The sequence below is a fragment of the Camelus bactrianus genome, chromosome 28 (assembly GCF_048773025.1).
Source record: "Camelus bactrianus isolate YW-2024 breed Bactrian camel chromosome 28, ASM4877302v1, whole genome shotgun sequence".
NCBI classification, from domain to species: domain Eukaryota; kingdom Metazoa; phylum Chordata; class Mammalia; order Artiodactyla; family Camelidae; genus Camelus; species Camelus bactrianus.
In genome coordinates, this window is record NC_133566.1 from 14,822,872 (window position 1) to 14,841,149 (window position 18,278).

At 36.1% G+C, this 18,278-nt stretch overlaps 1 protein-coding gene across 9 annotated transcripts in view; it reads left to right on the forward strand.

The window, feature by feature from the left end:
- MGAT4A (alpha-1,3-mannosyl-glycoprotein 4-beta-N-acetylglucosaminyltransferase A) overlaps positions 1–18,278 on the forward strand; it is an 87,134-nt gene that overhangs the window by 35,804 nt on the left and 33,052 nt on the right. For 6 of the 9 annotated variants that reach the window (XM_074354456.1, XM_074354459.1, XM_074354462.1 and 3 more), the window contains exons 3-4: positions 7,425–7,592; positions 11,755–11,895. In XM_074354456.1, coding sequence (XP_074210557.1) covers positions 7,425–7,592; positions 11,755–11,895 — 309 coding nt within the window. The remainder of the gene's footprint in view (positions 1–7,424; positions 7,593–11,754; positions 11,896–18,278) is intronic. The other 3 variants (XM_074354461.1, XM_074354460.1, XM_074354463.1) reach the window with 2 other exon arrangements.

Genomic DNA, 18,278 nt, shown 5'->3' on the forward strand with positions numbered 1-18,278 from the left:
AAAAGACAACAGAGATTATGGGACTATTGTGGGATGGATGGGGGAGCGTGAATATATGAGGGAAGGAGAGAAGTGAAGTTTATGGTTGAAAATGAAAAGTCCAGAAAGAAACACAGAAGAAGAATTTGAAAAGTGTTTTGCAGAAGAATAAGGAGGAAAGGTGGGATACAGGAACAAGAGGAAAGTGAGCAGAGGGAAGCAGAAATCATGAAATCAGTCATAAAAGGAATAACCAGGTCTAAATAGGGAAATTCAGTAAGAGGATACCGTGTTCGTTGGTAGAGCTAGTCCACAGTGTAGAACTGATGATCAGTTTTCTGCTTTTTAAGCAGAGATGACTCTAATGAAAAGTAAAATGCTCTGTGTTGAGGAATGCTTCATAAGAAAATACATACTATTATATCTTTTAGAATACAGTTAGTTCTTTGTTTTTCTTTTGGGAACATAGCAACACCTTTATGGAAAATGTCTGCCAATAAATTTAAGTACTTAAGGAGAATAGTTTATAATCATCCGATAATTTTTACTCCAACCTCCTTATGGCTTACTGAATTTCAAAACATCAGGTTGCATAAAATCATTTTTTATGTTTTTTGGAAGTAAGGAACTGTTGTTATGGCTAAGTATACTTTAGTGAGCATTATCCTAGGTTACGCAAATCACTGTTTTTTCTTCTCGTTTCACGATGATAATGGAATTTGAGACTTTATGATAAAATTACTAAAAGGATATTGCCCTGTCTTCTAGGGGACTCAGGGGAAATGATTGCAACTATGTAGATTAAGAAAATATTTCTAAGAAAGTATGTGTTTTAGGTATTTGCAGCATCGTATCTTATGGTATTAAGCTTTATGACATCAGTGGATAGATTTTAACTTATTAAATCTCTACCTGGAAGTTTGTTTTGAATGGCATTGTTAATGATTATATTACATCCGGGACAACTTGCAAATAGTGATTGTGTTCCAGGAAACTTTTAATCCGTAGCATATCTGGTATTCACTCGTTAGGATCCTGTTTTGTAAGCATAGTGAAAACGTCATGTAGGGGAACAAACAGAATTACATTCTCTGTTGTAATTTTAATAAAGCGTATGATCCTGTATGTCTGTGAGCCCCATCTTCCTGTTTGAGTTTAGAAGGGTTGCAGGTCTTTTCATGATTCATGCTTAGATTGTGGATCTTGACTGAGATACTCCAAAGACGGAATGGTCTTGTTAATTCTACATGACTCTTAAAAGAGACCTTGGAAATAGGTATCCACTGGATATTTCAAAGCCCCTCTCTGCCCTGAATGTAATCTTGAAAATTATGGACCTAGACGTTTTAATGAACCCCTCCTGTCCCTGGATCTCTGAACATTTAGACCAGAGGAGAGGACGAGGTCAGTGAGTTTCCAGGCTGCTGGAGTCTAGACTTGTGTTGGGGACTGTATTGGCTACCTCAGTGCTACTCGGTGGGTGACTCAGCCTCACCTTGGAGCTTGTTAGAAATTCTCAGGCCCCATGGTCAGACGTACCAAATCAGAATCTCTGGAGGTGGGGTCCAGAATTTGGTGATTTAACAAGCTTTTCCTGGTGGTTCTCATGCACTGTAAAATTAGAGAGACAATGAGATACCTAGTCTTGTATGTAATTTTATCTGCCCATTCTCATTAGAATTGTCTGTTCAAATTCTGTTCTTTCAACTTATTTCATTTGGACTCCTGTCTTTTGGCTTTTCTAGACTTTCATCGTCCTAAACCACATTTCGGACCCAGTTCTTTTATTTTTCCTTTAAGAGATTTGTAAGTGGGAAGCGGTCCATAATTTCATCTAGGCCCTCTTCTTTCTATTTAAAAATGGTTGTATAAGAATGGTGAGTGTGAAAGAAAATGTTTTCAAGGGCAATGACTTCCTGAAAAGTACAGCTTGTTAAATTTTGGAATCTATTACTCAGCGAGTTCTTCATTCATGCTTTTAAAAAGAATTTTATGTGTGTGAAATTGCTCAGTGTCATACTAAAGGACAGAAGAATGGGTCAGATGACTTGTCCACATTTTTTGAGGTGCCAGAATTTTATTATTTGCTAAATATTAAATTAAGAAATTTTAAAGTGGGTTTAATTTTTGGGAATTTTAATTTCAACATGAAAAGTCCAGTTTTTAAATGTTAACTCATAGAATTAAGTAGTTTTCCCCACATCTTGCTAGAACAGTGTACTGTTTGAAAAATGAAGTTTTCTGTTTTTATGTACTACACATTGGGTGTTAGTTATTAGTGCTTCTTTGTGCTAATTTTTTATAGACATTATTTATAGATTTAAAAAATTGAATTATGGTTGCTGTATAACGTAAGTTATAGATGTGCAATATAGTGACTCACAATTTTTTAAAGGTAATATTCCATTTATAGTTATTTATAAAATATTGACTATATTCCCCATGTTGTACAATATATCCTTGTAGCTTATCCTGTACCCCCATATTGCTGCTCCCCCCTTCCCTGTCCCCCTGGTAAACTACTCGTTTGTTCTCTATTTATTTGAGAGTCTGCTTCTTCTTTGTTATATTCACTAATTTGTATTTTTTAGATTCCACATGTAAGTAATACCATACGGTATTTGTCTTTCTGTGACTTATTTCGCTTAGCACAATACCCTCCAAGTCCATCCAGGTTGCTGGGAATGGCAAAATTTCATTCTTTTTCATGACTGAGTAGTATCCCATTTTGTGTATGTGTGTGTATGTATGTATATATCCATTCATCTGTTGATGGACACTTAGGTTGCTTCCAAATCTTGACTATTGTAAATAATGCTGCTGTGAGGGGGGAAGGTGTAGCTCAAGTGGTAGAATGCATGCTTAGCATGCACAAGGTCCTGGGTTCAATTCCCAGTATCTCCTCTAAAAATAAATAAACCTAGTTACCCCTCCCAAAATAAAAAAATAATTAAGTAATACAATAATAAGTAAACAATGCTGCTGTGAACATTGGGGTGCATATATATAGGTTTTTAAATTAAATTGTTGAGTCTAAAGCTATTATTTAAATTGCTGAGCCATGTGAAATTGTCATTTTTGTTAAAAATGATCAGCTATCAGCAATTTCATATGGTTCAGCCAGTAATTCTTTGAAAGCCTAAAGATACCCTTTTCACTGGAAAACTGACTTGATTATTTGATGAAGAAATGAAAGTGGTTTCCTTTGAAATTTTACATGTTTCAGATTCTTAGGTTCACAGAACGTGATTTGTACTTTCATTGTCTAATCAGAACCTATACTTCTCTACAATTAAAATAAAGTTAGATTCACTCTATAGTAAAAACAAAACAGTAAACAAAACCTGGTACTTCCCAGTAAGATGACAGTGTCAGAGTTCTCTCCCAGTTTCCCCATAAAAACTGACTGAGATGATTCAAAGAAAAGAAAAAATAAGAATTTTGATACTAATGCTGAAAATAGGAAATTGTCAAACACAAATTGCTAATTTGAAGGAGTTTTTTGGTCTGTTGTTTTAAAGTTTGAAGTAAACTTCTGGGAGCTGATACACCACTCCACTCAAGAGAGCAAGATAGTACTGTGGGACGTATGAGTGGAGACAAGTCTAGAAGTCGCCAGTAACACTATCCTTGTTGGGGTGATGGAGTACACCACGAGGGAGGGCCGTGGAAAGACCATGTGTACTGCTCTCTGCTTACAGGAGCCAGCCGCGTCCCTGGAATTCCCGGCAGGACTGGCTGAAGGCTTTACAAAGCACATTGTCTTGGCTTTCTATAGAGATGGAGTATGAACTTAACTCTGATGCCATGGAGAGAAAACTTTTAACGTGGAAGGGTGGAGTTGAAAGCAAAGGATGGATGTGAGAAAGATGGGAAATGACCCATTTTGAGCCCTTTCATAGCTGTGGGCTCTGGACTCAGAGCAGCAACATCATCTGAACCTGAAAAAAAATACATGTGACTTTATCCAGCAGTCCATGGGCCCAGCAGATCTTTTCAAAAGCATGGTCAGTTCACCTCAAGGCAGGGGGGCAGTTTGGAATTAGAGGTGGGGTATTTCTCTGCTGGTTACTGTCCCTGCTTGTAAAGCTGGCCTCTGGGAAGGTTGGTTTCAGAAAGTACCAAGAAAATGCGTGTAGGGCAGACTGCGCTTAGCTCTGTACCCTCCCTGCCTCTCAAGGGCAGCTGAAAGACTGAACCTGTATGCATCCTGTCCCCCTGCTTACTTTAAAAACATTTTTTTTTAATGTTTAAAACAGTTTCAAATGAAGAAATGAAGAGTTACAAGGATGGTACAAATAACTTCTCTATACATTTCACATATTGTGAATGTTTGCCCCTGTCATTTTTCTGTCTATAGATATCTCTTTTCAGAACCATTTGAGAGTAGATTACAGAAATCATGCCTTTTTACCGCTAAATAATTTTATTTCCTTAAAACCAGGAATTCTCTTACATTACCGCAGTACAGGTGTCAAATTTAGGAAATTTAACTTTGGCCTAATGTTATCTACCCTGTGCTCTATAGTCTGTTACTTTTTTCCCAGTAATGTTCTTTCTAGTGTTCATTTTTTCTGGTCCAGGATCTCTTTGGATTTAGTTGTCTTGTCTCCTTTAGACTCTCAATCTGAAGCAGTTCCTAAGCCTTTGTCTTCAATGACCTTGACATTTTTTTTTTTTATAGCACAAGCTTTTTGTCTTGTACATTGTCACTCATGTTGGATGTGTCTGACATTTCCTTGAGATTAGGTTCAAGTGATGCGTTTTTGGCAGGAGCACCACATCAGTGAGATGCGTCTTCTGTGAATCACATCAGAGAGCACGTGATGTCTGTTCCATCACTGCTGATGTGAACTTTGATCACTTGATTAAGATGGTATCTGGGGGGAGGGTATAGCTCGAGTGGTAGAGCGCATGCTTAGCATGCATGTGATCCTGGGCTCAATCTCCAGTACCTCCTCTAAAAATAAATAAGTCTAATTACTTCCCCCCAAATAAAATAAATAATACAAAAAAAAAAAAGATGATATCTGCCAGGTTTCTCCATGGTAAATTTAGCATGTTTTCCCCGGTAAATTAATAAGTACTTTGTGGGGAGATGCTTTGAGATGATACATCCTGTCCCTTATCACACTGTCACTGGTTTTAGCATCTGTTTTTGAGTCGTGCCCTAATCACTTATTGCTATGATAGTTGTAGAGGAGTGATTTTTTTTTTTAACATTCATCATTCTCTCATCATTTATAAGCTGGCATTCCACTGTGAGAAGCACTTTTCTCTCCTTTGTTGTTTGTTACTTATTATTAATGTGGATTCATGGATTCTTCTTTTCTTCAATAAGTTAGAGTCCATTACTATCCATACTTGCTTTATTACTTAAATTGCCCCAAATTTGGCCAGTGGGAGCCCCTCAGGTGGCTTCCTGTGCCACTTTTGACATGCCCTGTCTTTTTAAAAAAGTAACATTTTCTTACTTCGCACAAGAATGTTCCAGGTTCAACTTCAAGTTGTTTCTCCAAAGGGTTCTGATTCTTTTTAAGTGGCAGATGCCTAGAAACCACTGTCTTGGCACTGTGGAAGTGGTAAAAGTACAGAGGGAAGAACTCACAGGACAGTTTGCTCGTGCTAATTTTGGACACAGTCTGCTTGGTGTCATCAGCCCTTGTTCACTCTATTTGCACCTGGAAATCCACACTGTTTTCTTTTCTGTAGCTTTACAGTATGTTCCAATCTCATAGCAGTAACATTTCCCCGTTATTATTTTGAGTATTTTTTTTTTGATCTTTTTTAAAAGCATTCTTCTAGATGAACTTTAGAATCATGCGTTAAATGTCAGATTCCAAAAAAAAAAGTCGTTGTTTTGAAAGATGTTGAATTCATTATTTAACTTAGGGTAGAATTTATCTTTTTTTTTTTTTTCCCCGCATTGGGTTTTTCTCACTTAGGATTAAGAAATTACTCCATTTCTTTTTCTTCCGTTATATGCTTCAGCAAAAGGCTTATAGTTTTCACCACATAAATCTTGTGTCTCTTGTTATGATTGTTTATGGTATAATTGTTTATAGTTTTGTGTTTGTCAATAGTGTCTTTTTAACATTTTTTACTGTGAATATATGTATATGGACAAGTGCCTGAGCCAGAAATGTGTAGTAATGAATTTTATTTAACCACTAACCAGGTCAGTAAGTAGAACCTCTTTGGTGCTGTGAGGGTCCCCTGTACCCCTTTTTTTGATAACAGCCCCCTCCTCCCTCCCTCCTTCCTTCCTAAAGCCAGCAATTTAAGGGGACTAGGACTGCTTACATTATTCAATATAAGGAAACATGACAGTTAAGCAGGGGAGACTTTTTTTCCCTGCCACAAAATTCTTTAGAGATATTTACTGTGTGGGCATTTATATAAGGGACAAGGAATGGCACCATTGACTGTTTTTCAGACTAGCTTGTAGGAAACATGCAGGTTTATTTTTTTTAAGTCTATTTCTTACTAAGTCCATCCTTGAATAAAGCAGAGATTACAATATAAATTAAAAATAGTCTTTCTAAGGGTTGTGTAGTTTAGATGTCAAAATAGATGCCTTGGACTATCTGGCTTGGTATAGAGGTTGAAAGCAATGTTGTGATTTCTCTTAGTTTAATGAGGCTGTGGAAATTGCTCAGATCACTCCCACAGCCTCAGCTACCTTTCAGCACTTCTGATCAAGATAAATGAATGGTTCCTTTTCTGCCATTAGATTTTGGTGTCCAGTTCTGTTTTGGGGCCTCTGCTCACTGTGCACTTGTATCTGAGCTGTCTCAGACTGTTGTTTCCATGCCTACATTTATCTTAATAAAATCTACTTTTATTTCCCAGACCAGGCATTCCTCACCTGTAGATCTCTCAAATACAAGTAATTGACTTTTAGGGTCATCTTACATCTGCCTGATTGAATTTTTAGGGATCAGGAATTTGACCAATGTGTGGCCTAGGGAAATTTTTGCAGACTAGGAAGTTCAGAGGAAACATTTAGCCAATGGAAATTAATGGTTACACTATAAAATATGTTATATTCATTATATTGTATTATATTATTAGATATATTATCAGTTTCAGTGCTTCTTCTCTGTCTTCATACAAATATGGTCTTTGTACTTTTTGAGAAATGATGTTGGTATTGTGTTTGAAGTGTTAATTCCAAAAAAATTTTTTCCCTTAACTTTCTGAAGTGCTAAGAGCTAGAAAGAGCTCATATTCTTACAGATATTAATAGCACTGCGTTAGTGGTGGCTTTGTTATAAAACTAGTCGGAGCTCTTTTTATTTCCAGTTGTATCAGTAAATTCATAAATGAATATCTGTTTCTGAAAAATGCGACTTAAATTTCTAACCTTGTGGTTCTGTTTTGATTATAGTGTCTGTTTTTTTTTAATTTAGAGATATACTAATAACTTTTGGTTTTGCTTCTAGAAAAAGTGATTGCTTATCAACGAGAATTTCTTGCTTTGAAGGAACGTCTTCGAATAGCAGAACATAGAATCTCTCAGCGCTCCTCTGAGCTAAATGCCATTGTACAGCAGTTCAGACGTGTAGGAGCAGAAACAAACAGAAGTAAGGATACATTAAATAAATTTTCAGGTACAGATAATATTTTTGGTTTTATAAAAAGATAATATTTTCAAAGGGTTATGTGAAATATTCTATTTGAAATTTGTCTAGAGTAGCTTATCAGCCAGTGTTTGTTACCCTCTACAGAGAGAAAAGTCACCACACAAAACTTTTTCTATTATGGTAAATTTATAAAACAATTTTATTAATTACTAAACTTGATTTAAAGCAAGTAATATTAAGTTAAATTTCAGTTGTATAAATTTCATTGACAATAGTGAAGAACAAGCACCTTTAAAAAAATTCAAAGTGATACTAAAATTTAACTTTTATGTTTATTCTTCCAGCCTCGTTCTTTTTCTTCAATAATGCTTTGGCAATTCTAGGTCTTTTGTGGTTCCATATAAGTTTTATTATGATTTGTTCTAGTTCTGTGAAATATGTCCTGAGTAATTTGATAGGGATTGCATTAAATCTGTAGATTGCCTTGGGCAGTGTGACCATTTTAACAATATTGATTCTTCCAATCCAGGAGCATGGGATATCTTTCCATTTTTTAAAATCTTTAATTTCCTTAATCAGTGTTTTATAGTTTTCTGTGTATAAGTCTTCCACCTCCTTGGTTAGATTTATTCCTAGGTATGTTATTGGGTGCTATATTAATGGGGATTGTTTCTCTACTTTCTTTTCCTGTTGATTCATCATTAGTGTAAAGAAATGCAACTGATTTTTGTATGTTAATCTTGCAACCTGCTTCCTTGCTGAATTCTTCAATTAGTTCCAGTATTTGTGTGGACGTTTTAGGGTTTTCTATAGATAGTATCATGTCATCTGTATAAAGTGACACTTCTACCTCTTCTTTTCCAATTTGGATCCCTTTTATTTCTCTCTCTTGCCTGATTGCTGAGGTTAGGACTTCCAAGACTATGTTGAACAGGAGTGGTGATAGTGGGCAGCCTTGTCTTGTCCCAGATTTTAGTGGGAAGCTTTTGAGTTTTTCACTGTCAAGTACTATGCTGGCTGTAGGTTTGTCATATATAGCTTTTATGATGTTGAGATATGTTCCCTCTATACTCACTTTGGTGAGAGTTTTTATCATAAATGGGTGTTGAATTTTATCAGATGCTTTTTCTGCATCGATTGAGATGACCATATGATTTTTGTCCTTTCTCTTGCTGATGTGATGTATTACATCGATTGATTTGCATACGTTGAAACACCTTTGTGTCTCTGGGATGAACCCCACTTGGTCATGATGTATAATCTTTTTTATGTGTTGTTGGATTCTATTTGCTAATATTTTGGTGAGGATTTTGGCATCTATGTTCATCAGTGATAATTGGCTTATAATTCTCTTTTTTGGTGGTGTCTTTGCCTGGTTTTGGTATCAGGGTGATGGTGGCTTCATAGAATGAGTTTGGGAGTATTCCCTCCTTTTCAATCATCTGGAAGAGTTTGAGAAGGACTGGTATGAGTTCTTCTTTGTATGTTTGGTAGAATTCCCCGGTGAAGCCGTCTGGTCCTAGACTTTTATTTGTAGGGAGGTTTTTTTTATTGCTATTTCGATTTCATTTCTAGTGATCGGTTTGTTCAAGTGGTCAGTTTCTTCTTGGTTCAGTCTTGGTGGACTGTATGTTTCCAGAAACTTGTCCATCTCCTCTAGGTTATCCATTTTGGTTCCATATAGTTATTCATAATATTCTCATATGATATTCTGTATTTTTATGTTATTTGTTATAATTTCTCCATTTTCTTTTCTTATTTTGCTTATTTGTGCTCTCTCTTTTTTCTCCTTTGTGAGTTTGGCCAGAAGTTTGTCAATTTTATTTACTTTTTCAAAAACCCAGCTTTTGGTTTGATTGATTTTTTTCTATTGTTTTTTAAAATCTCTATTATATTTATTTCCTCCCTGATCTTTATTATTTCCTTCCTTCTGCTGACTTTTGGGTTTTTTTGCTCTTCTTTTTCTAATTCTTTTAGCTGATGGGTTAGATTGTTTATCTGAGATTGCTCTTTTTTGAGGAAGGCTTGTATCACTATAAACTTCCCTCTTAACACTGCCTTTGCTGTGTCCCACAAATTTTGTGTGGTTGTGTTTTCATTTTCATTTGTCTCAAGATATTTTTTAATTTCAACTTTGATTTCATCATGGACCCATTGGTTTTTTTTATGGCATGTTGTTTAACCTCCATGCTTTCCTTTTTTTCTCCTTTGTTTTTCTGTAGTTGATTTCTAGTTCCATGGCACTGTGGTCAGTAAAAATGCTTAAGATAATTTCTATCTTCATAAAATTGTTGAGGCTTCTTTTGTGCCCAAGTACATGATCAATCCTAGAAAATGTTCCATGTGCACTTGAAAAGAATGTATTTCCTAGTTTTGGGGGGTGCAGTGCATGTGTTTATGTTGTAACTTGTATGGACTTCAGATGGGCTCTGGGGAATCTTTGAGCTATCTGAAGCAATTTGTGCTCTTAAATATGACTTATAAGAAAAAAAAGATATAATTTTATAATGGATACTTTTGAGGGTATCGGACCTGTTTCCTCTCTGTGAAATCCTCGCCTGAGTAAAATGAATGCAATCATCTGTTTCTGTGCTATTCTTATTCTCATAATTAAGTTGCTAAACTTGTATAATCAGTTGCCTCCAAATCTACATAATCTTCCAAGATTAATATACTTTTTCATTAAACATTACTTGTTATAATCCTTTGTCATTAATTCCTCTCATCATGAGATTCACTACCTTACCTTATTTTTAAAGATTTGTGTTCCTTTCTTCCCCTTCTGATTACAAAATTTATACTGTGGCACAATAACATTTGAAAGTATGGAATGGTTAGCATTCTTTATTTTCTTCTAGTCTTTTTTCCATATATATATTTTCCTTCAAAATTGTGACTGTGTTTTATACCTTAATTTTTACATTTGAAATTACTCTATTAGCATTTTACTGTGGCATTGAATGTTCTTTAAAATACCATTTTTAATGGCTGTGTAATATGCCAGCTAATCAGATACCATAATATATTAAAATTTTTCTATGATTATGCAAATAAGATTTTTTCTGGGTGGTTTTTTCCCCTGACTTATAACTCTGTGAAGAACATCTCTGTGTATAAATTGATTATATTTCTGAATAGGCCTTACATTATTTTCATTAGATTATGACTTTCTTAAAAACAGAATCTGTGTTTTGATGACTGTTGATTTCCAGACACACAGCATGGTGGAACAAAAAAGGTAACGACTAAATATTTATTGCAAGCATAAAAGTTCAATTTCTAAAAGGGAAATTACTGAATAATAGGATAAGGATGTTTTAGGGCTTTTGACGTTGTTCTGAATAGCTGAAACATGTATCACCTGATCACCAAAATTTAATGTTATTATTTAATCTGCTAATTTAATTTGACAGGTGGATAGTGTTGTCCTGTGAGTTGTAGTTTCTGTAGCATGAGATTAAACTTTAAGTTCATGTGTGATAGTCATGTGCATTTCTTTTGTAACTTTTTGGTTCTGAATTTTCAGGATATTTCATACTGAGCTTTCATATTGTTTGGTATGAAATTGCTATTGAGGCCACAAGTCCTTGCTGCTAACTTCTTTACTTAAAAGTTTATGCTCTAGTTCAGAGGAATTTTAAAACAATATTGCTTATCCTGTCAAGGTTTGATATTATATTATATTAAATGGTTCACTGGCTCCTCTCATAAAAACTGAAAAACAGTTTGAAAGTTATGAACTGTACCTAACATTCTCAACTTGTACTATTTAAATGATTGTACTTGAATTAAAAAAAAAAATCTTCCATGTGAAATTTTGGTAAAGCATAATAGCATAAAAAAGTGAAAGTTATTGGTGGTCAGTGTACTTACTACATTTTCACAGATAGCTAGTGTGTTTGGAGTTATGTGTCCCCAGGGCCTGAGTTCTGACATATTATAAAGGAGAGTGATTCACATCCTACCTTCTCATGGTACTTGGACTTTATTCAGACTGTTATCAACATCATGAGTCTGTGAGACTCTGGTTGCAAAAGTGTCCATGGAAATGTTATTCACCAAAGTATGAAATTAGGAAAGGAAATTCTTTCATTTTAGTTCTCATAAATTTTTTACTGCTTTATTTGTAAAATCAGCAACTTCTATAAGTAAGGTAAAACCATGGATTGATTGCACTTCTGTATTTCAGATGATACCCTAAAGCTATTAAAGGAGTTAACAAGCAAAAAATCTCTTCAAGTGCCAAGTATTTATTATCATTTGCCTCATTTATTACAAAATGAAGGAAGCCTTCAACCTGCTGTGCAGATTGGTAATGGGCGAAAAGGAGGTATGTTTATTTTGTTTCCTATTGTGTTTGGACTTCTGGTCTTAATTGTGTCTTGGAGTATTACATTGACCATTAGAAATCTGTGAGGTCAAACAATAAAGCTTCTTGACCTGTGCATAGTAACTTAGGAGTCATTCTAGAAGTCCACGTTGAAAGGAGTTGGAGATTTGAGATTTGCAAATATTAACTACTAAATAAAAAAAAGATAAAAAACAAATTTCTTCTGTGTAGAACAGGGAAATGTATTTATTATCTTGTAGTAACCTATAATGAAAAAGAATATGAAAACAAATATATGTATGTATGTGTATGATTGAAATTGAAACATTATGCTATACATCAGAAATTGACACATTGTAACTGACTATACTAAAATTTTTTTTAAAAAAAAAAGAAAGAAAGAAAAGAAAGGAGTTGGATATTTTTCTCCAAAGACCAGAGTAATAGAGCTGAAAAGGATCATGAAGACATCTTGTTCAAGCCCTTCTTCCAGGCAAAACAATACTTATAACTTTTTTAACTTTCCTGTTTTAAAAATTTGGGAAGTAGAGAAATGACTGGTTTTTTCTTGCATCTTATTTCAATATTAATAGCTCTTACAGTCGTGTCAATCAAGTTTGTCATATGTCTGCCCCTACTTTTTCTTCCAGAAATATACATATATAGTCATTTATATTTAACATTTCATGCAATAATAGAAGTACTTTGGTTTGCTTCTTGTTTCTAAAAACCTGAAGGGTACTTTATAGCATTTTTTTCTCCTCTTATTAGAGCTAACAGGCCTTCTTGAGTTTTCCTTGTGGGACTTACTTATGGTTCTTTTATAGTTTATTTCTCCAGTTTGACTTTGTTAATCTTTGTAGGTTTTTAAATGTACATACCAAAATATTATTTTGCTCCTTTCTAAATCTTTAACAAATGACAAAGTCATTACTTCATAGATATTGAAATGCTGTTCATGTTTCTGAAAAGCTGATTTAGTCTTCATTTGATTCAGTGAGATTCTTAGGTATTTTACTGGTTTGGGGTTAACATTTTCTCCTATTAGTTGATCTATAAGTTTAAGCTTTTATACTCATCTTTTTTTAGTTCAGTCATCTATTTTATGAATCATTTAAAATTATACACTCTTTTCTTGTGGAGGTGATAATTCTTAAGTTACCATATTCAGGCTAACTCACTCTTCTATTTCCTTATTGATCCAAGAAATGTTTATTTATACAGCAGGTGCTGGGTATACAAAGACTAATAAGATGTGTAGTGTATTCTAAATTATTTTCTTTAGAACAATGATCATTAATTATATCTGAGGTTGATGGTATATCTCTCCCTCTAATAATCACCATTTGGGTAAGATGCCTTAGCCAGTTTCATGCATTTGTTGGTTTAGAATATTTCTTCATTAATAAGAATTAAACGAAAAAAAAGCAGAGTATTTTTAACATCATTTAAAACACGCAAGGTCTTTAATAGGTTTTTTTTTTAATTAGGCTCTTCTTGTTTTATGAATGTGACATTCTCTCTCTCTTTTGAAGATACTTGTTCTGTCCCATTTGTTTATGACTTTATCCATCATAAATATAATAAAAAATCTTAGTCAACCAGCTTTTCAGTAGTTAACATTCTTATTAAGCTGAAATTGTTTTTTAAAGGTAGAAAAAGCAGACACCTTGGTGGGAAAAAAACAAGAAAACCCACAGATTTATGTTAAAAAATCTTTCTTCCTAAATCTTTAGGCAATGATTCTTAACATTTTTAGAGTAATAAAAACTCTTTGGGTATGTTAGGAAAGCTATCAGCCTTCTACTTAGAAAAGTGCATGGAAGGAATAAATAAATAATAGAAGAAAATTTCTTTGAGTTGAAAAAAGACATGTCTTCAGATGAAGGACCCATTTAGTGCTGAGCAGAATGGCTGAGAAAAGACCCTCCACAGGTTACCTACAAAAATGGCATTACTGATGGGTAGAGAACAGCAGGTAATTCTTTAAGTATTTGCTGAAGTCGTAAAAAAATCCATAGGCACCTGCTGTGTGCCAGGCACTTGGTACTTTGTTACACAAAATTAGACATGAGTCCTATTCTTGTGAGCTTCAGTCTACTGAAGGAGAATGCATTAAGAACTATATGAAGAGCTTTAGTTTTTCAGTTTTAGTTAGGTGATCAATGGTATAAATAATTTTATAAATTTAGTAGTATAAAGGATGGTTTGTGAATGAATAAAAGGGGTAGCTGACCTAGTTAAGGAGTTTAGGGAAGTCTTAAAAAATACATTTGACCTCAGATCAGAGGAATATGTAGTTTACTGGTCAAGATGGGTGTGTTAGTTCCCTGTTGCTGCTGTAACAAATGACTGCAAACCCAGTGACTTAAGCAATACAAATTTATTATCTTACAGTTTTGAAGATCAGAAGTCCTAAAATCAGTGTGTCAACAGGGGTGTGTTCCTTGTAGCTCTAGGGGAAAGTCCAATTCCTTGCCTTTTCCAGCTTCTAGAGGCCACTGCATCCTTAAGTTTATGGCCCCTTCTTTCATCTTCAAAGCATAGCTTCTTCACGTCTCTCTCTGACCCTCTTGCTTCCATTATCACATCTCCTCTCACTCTGACTCTCCTGCCTTCTTACCACAAGGGTCCTTATCTCACCCAGGTAATTCAGGGTAACCTTCCCGTCTCCAGATCCTTAATCACATCTGCAAAGTCATTTTGCCATGTAAGGTAATACATCCACAAGTTCCAGGAATTTGGGCATGAACGTCTTTGGAGGGGCCATCATTGCTGTCTACCGCATGGGAGAAAAGAGTACTTCGGGAAACAAGAAGAGCACCCACCACAAAGGCCCTATGATGGAATTGAGTGTGGAATGTTCTAGAAAATGAAAGAAGGCCCCTGCAGTGGAAGTGTAGAATGAGGGGGTATGTGAAACAAGATGAGGCTAGAGGTGTGTTGTAGCAAGACAGCTCAGAGCCTTGCAGGCCACTTACAGGATCTGGGCTTTTATCCTAAGAGCAGAGAGAAGCCAATGAAGGGTTTTAAGCAGGACGTAGTAACAATGACTTTATAAGATTTAAATTTTTGCAAAGATCACTTTTGCTGCCTCGGGAAGAATGATTGAGGATGTGCAAAAAAGAGCAGATGGAAAGGACCTGATAAGAGGCTGTTGTAGTGGTCTGCTTGAGGGAGGATGTGCTTGGACCAGGTAGTAGTGATAGAGCTGGGTCGAAGGTGGATTTGGAGTGGTTTGGAATGCATGGGGACATACATGGGAGGACACAGTGATGAACTGGTTTTGTGGGTAAGTCCTAGGCTTCTGGATTGGATCATGTAACTGGATGGATGGGTGTTGCTACTCGCTGATCTGGGGACCACAGAAAATGGTTTGCAAGAGAAGTTCATTAATTAAATTTGGATATGTTAGGAGGTGATCTTGAGTTATTAGAGTTGGAGACAGGCAGTTGGATATATAAATCTAGGACTCAAAAGTGAGACCTGAGTTAGATTTAATTTTTGGAGTCATCATTTGCAAGTAACTGGTTGTGGAGAATATGGAGATGAATGAGGTCACCTCGGGGCAGGACTTCGCCTCGAAGGCTCTCCAGCCATTCATGCCCAGGAAAGAGAAAGACGAAGCCAAAGAAGACAGAGACACAGAGGGTACAACTAGGCAGTAGGAGAGAAAAAAAAAAGTTGTCATAGGATATAGGGGAAGAAATGAGGACTAAATGACTAAAACCAAAAGGAAGCATGGTAGGCTAGAATACTTGACTAGCAATGAATACTTAAAGAGGGAAATAGTTTAGTTTTAACTGAAGGTAGACTGAGTAATTGAAAATTGAGAATGCCAGATTAAGATTGTTCCTAAATTTCTCTTGATTTTTTTTTTAAATTCAAAAAGATACATACACCTTGCTATTAACAGCAGCATTCTTTGTAAGTGCCAAGATATGGAAGCATCCTGAGTGCACATCAACAGCTGAACAGACAGTGCAGGTGCAGCATGCATAGATGTAAATTTATCTTGATTTTAAAGGAAGTAAGTACCAGAATTTGAAGACTTCCTAGGAAAGTTGGAGAAAACTGAAATAACAGTTATAGCTCTGTCAGATTATAAACAGCATGAGGTAGTGGCCTTACCTATCTTATGACCGTAATGTAGATTGTCTAGTACACAATAGGTGTATTGTCCATGCACAGTGATTACCTGAATAGGAAATATTGGACAATGAATCAGTGGAACAGAGTACTTAGTCCAACCCTTTGGCTGTTTCTGTTTGGATCCTTGATCTGTCTTCTCCTTCTACAAGGATGATATGGCCATTTTGTTCACATTGCCGATGTGTTTCTTCTGAACTCTAACCCCTTTAGAATTAACCTACATTTTCCAGATTGTAAGCCAAAGGGGAACAGTTGTAGCAGACATAAACAGGCTGAGTTATGTGGTGGTAACTAACAACCCCCCAATTTAAGGTTTATTTACTTTTTGTACATGTTCATCAGGGTTAGCAGGGGGGTTTGTACATACATCACTGACCACTCAGGGAGCCAGGCTGATAGGGCGGTCACCATCTCGAAGGTTACCAGCTGCTCTGCTGAGGACAAAGGGCACCTTGGAAGGATTTCACGCCACAGTTACACGTGCTCAGCACCTGAGTTACACGTGAGGGTGACTTGTCTGTTACTGGTTACACCCCTCCCCCTACATGCCCCACCCCTAAGGGGACCAGAAGTCCAACCTTGTGACATGCCCAGAGGCAGGGAAAAAACATCTCTTTGTGGCATTTTATGAATTACCACAAGCATGGAGACCCTCATTCTCTAGATTTAGCCAAAATTAGTATTTTCCTTTCAGTGCCTTTGGAATCCTTGAGTGCCTTGGTTTAAACTAAAGAATTTAAATTTCAGGTCCAAAACAGTCTATTTAGGGGGAAATAGCTTCTTCTGTAAATGTCATCTAACCTTAAAACAACCTCAGACTGCGGTAGGGTATTGAGAATTTGCATTGTCACTTGATACCATTTTTCTTCGCATATGCTGGGGTCGGCATGTGTTTTGCTTTTTCTGTAGAAAGGTTTTGAATTCCATATGAGTTAACATTTCATAGGAATGCTTCAAATCTTCGTTGTTACACTTTTAATCTATATTCTAAATATTTTAACATTCTGAGGTAGATTCAAGTATATGGAAATTTGCTTCTGGAGTAACTCATCCTGTCTCTAAGCATCTCAGAGTAACGTGGTCAGAACAGAAATCTTGGTTCGGTTGGGCCCGTTTCCCCTACCCATGTGTTGTTCTCAGTAAAAGATCCCCCATCCACTTACAGGGGTCCTCCTCACCCCTCCTCTTTCCTTGTTTCTCCCAGTCTTAAGTCCCTCTGGGGAGGGACTCCACAGTTATAGCCCAGATCCACTCATTCATGTCCGTCTTCAGACATCCTGATTCCAACACCATCTTTTCCTTCAATCACTTGCAGTAACTTCCTAACAGATCTCTCCAAAAGCCTTTTATGCTCCTAGCACTTTTGTGTCCATTCTCCATAAAATTTGGTAATCTTCTGAAGTTACAAATTGAATATTGTCGCTCCCCTGCTGACCACCTTACAATGGCTTTCTCTTGTGCTCAGAATCAAAACTAAATTTAAGGTTATCTGTGATCTGATTCCCAACTAATTCTTTGACTCTAAGCTCAGTCTGCATTCGCTACGTTCTGTTTTTGCTGTTGCTTGACTGTGTGAAGATCCTTCTCTCTTCTGTGCCAGCTGTTTCTTCACGTTCTTCCTCTTTCTGCTCTTTCTTATCGTTAATTACCAGCTCAGTTGATATCAGAGACTTTCCGTGACTGCACTGTCTAGAGAGGTACCTCTCCATCCCCCACCCCACCCACTCTTTCTAATATTGGCACATTTTAATGTGTACAGTTCATATCACCCTCTAAGATTAGTTATTTATCCTTCCCCCTCTCCCAGAATGTAAGATGGTCCCACGAAGGAGGGACCTTGTCTGTGTTGTCCACTGTTGTCTCCCTAGCTCCTAGAATCATGCCTTGCATTTAATAGGTGTTCAGTGCATATGTTCAGACCAAATACAGCAAACCTCTTGTTTGAACCCTTGAAACCTCTTCATTCCAGAATGGAATGTGGTGTGGAAACTTGGGGGAATCCCTTAAGCTCCTTGGACCTTAGTTTTCCTATCTGTGGAAATGTAGCGGGAGACTCATGGATCCACGATCTTTAAGCTTCCTTCTAGCTTTAGAATTCTGTGACTTGTAAGTATTTTGTAATATCGCCAATAAATTGTTACATAATTGACTTACTTTTAACATTTGCAAAATACTTCCCTACTGATATGTAACATTTATGCTACTAAAACTTTTTTTGAAGATGTTATTTT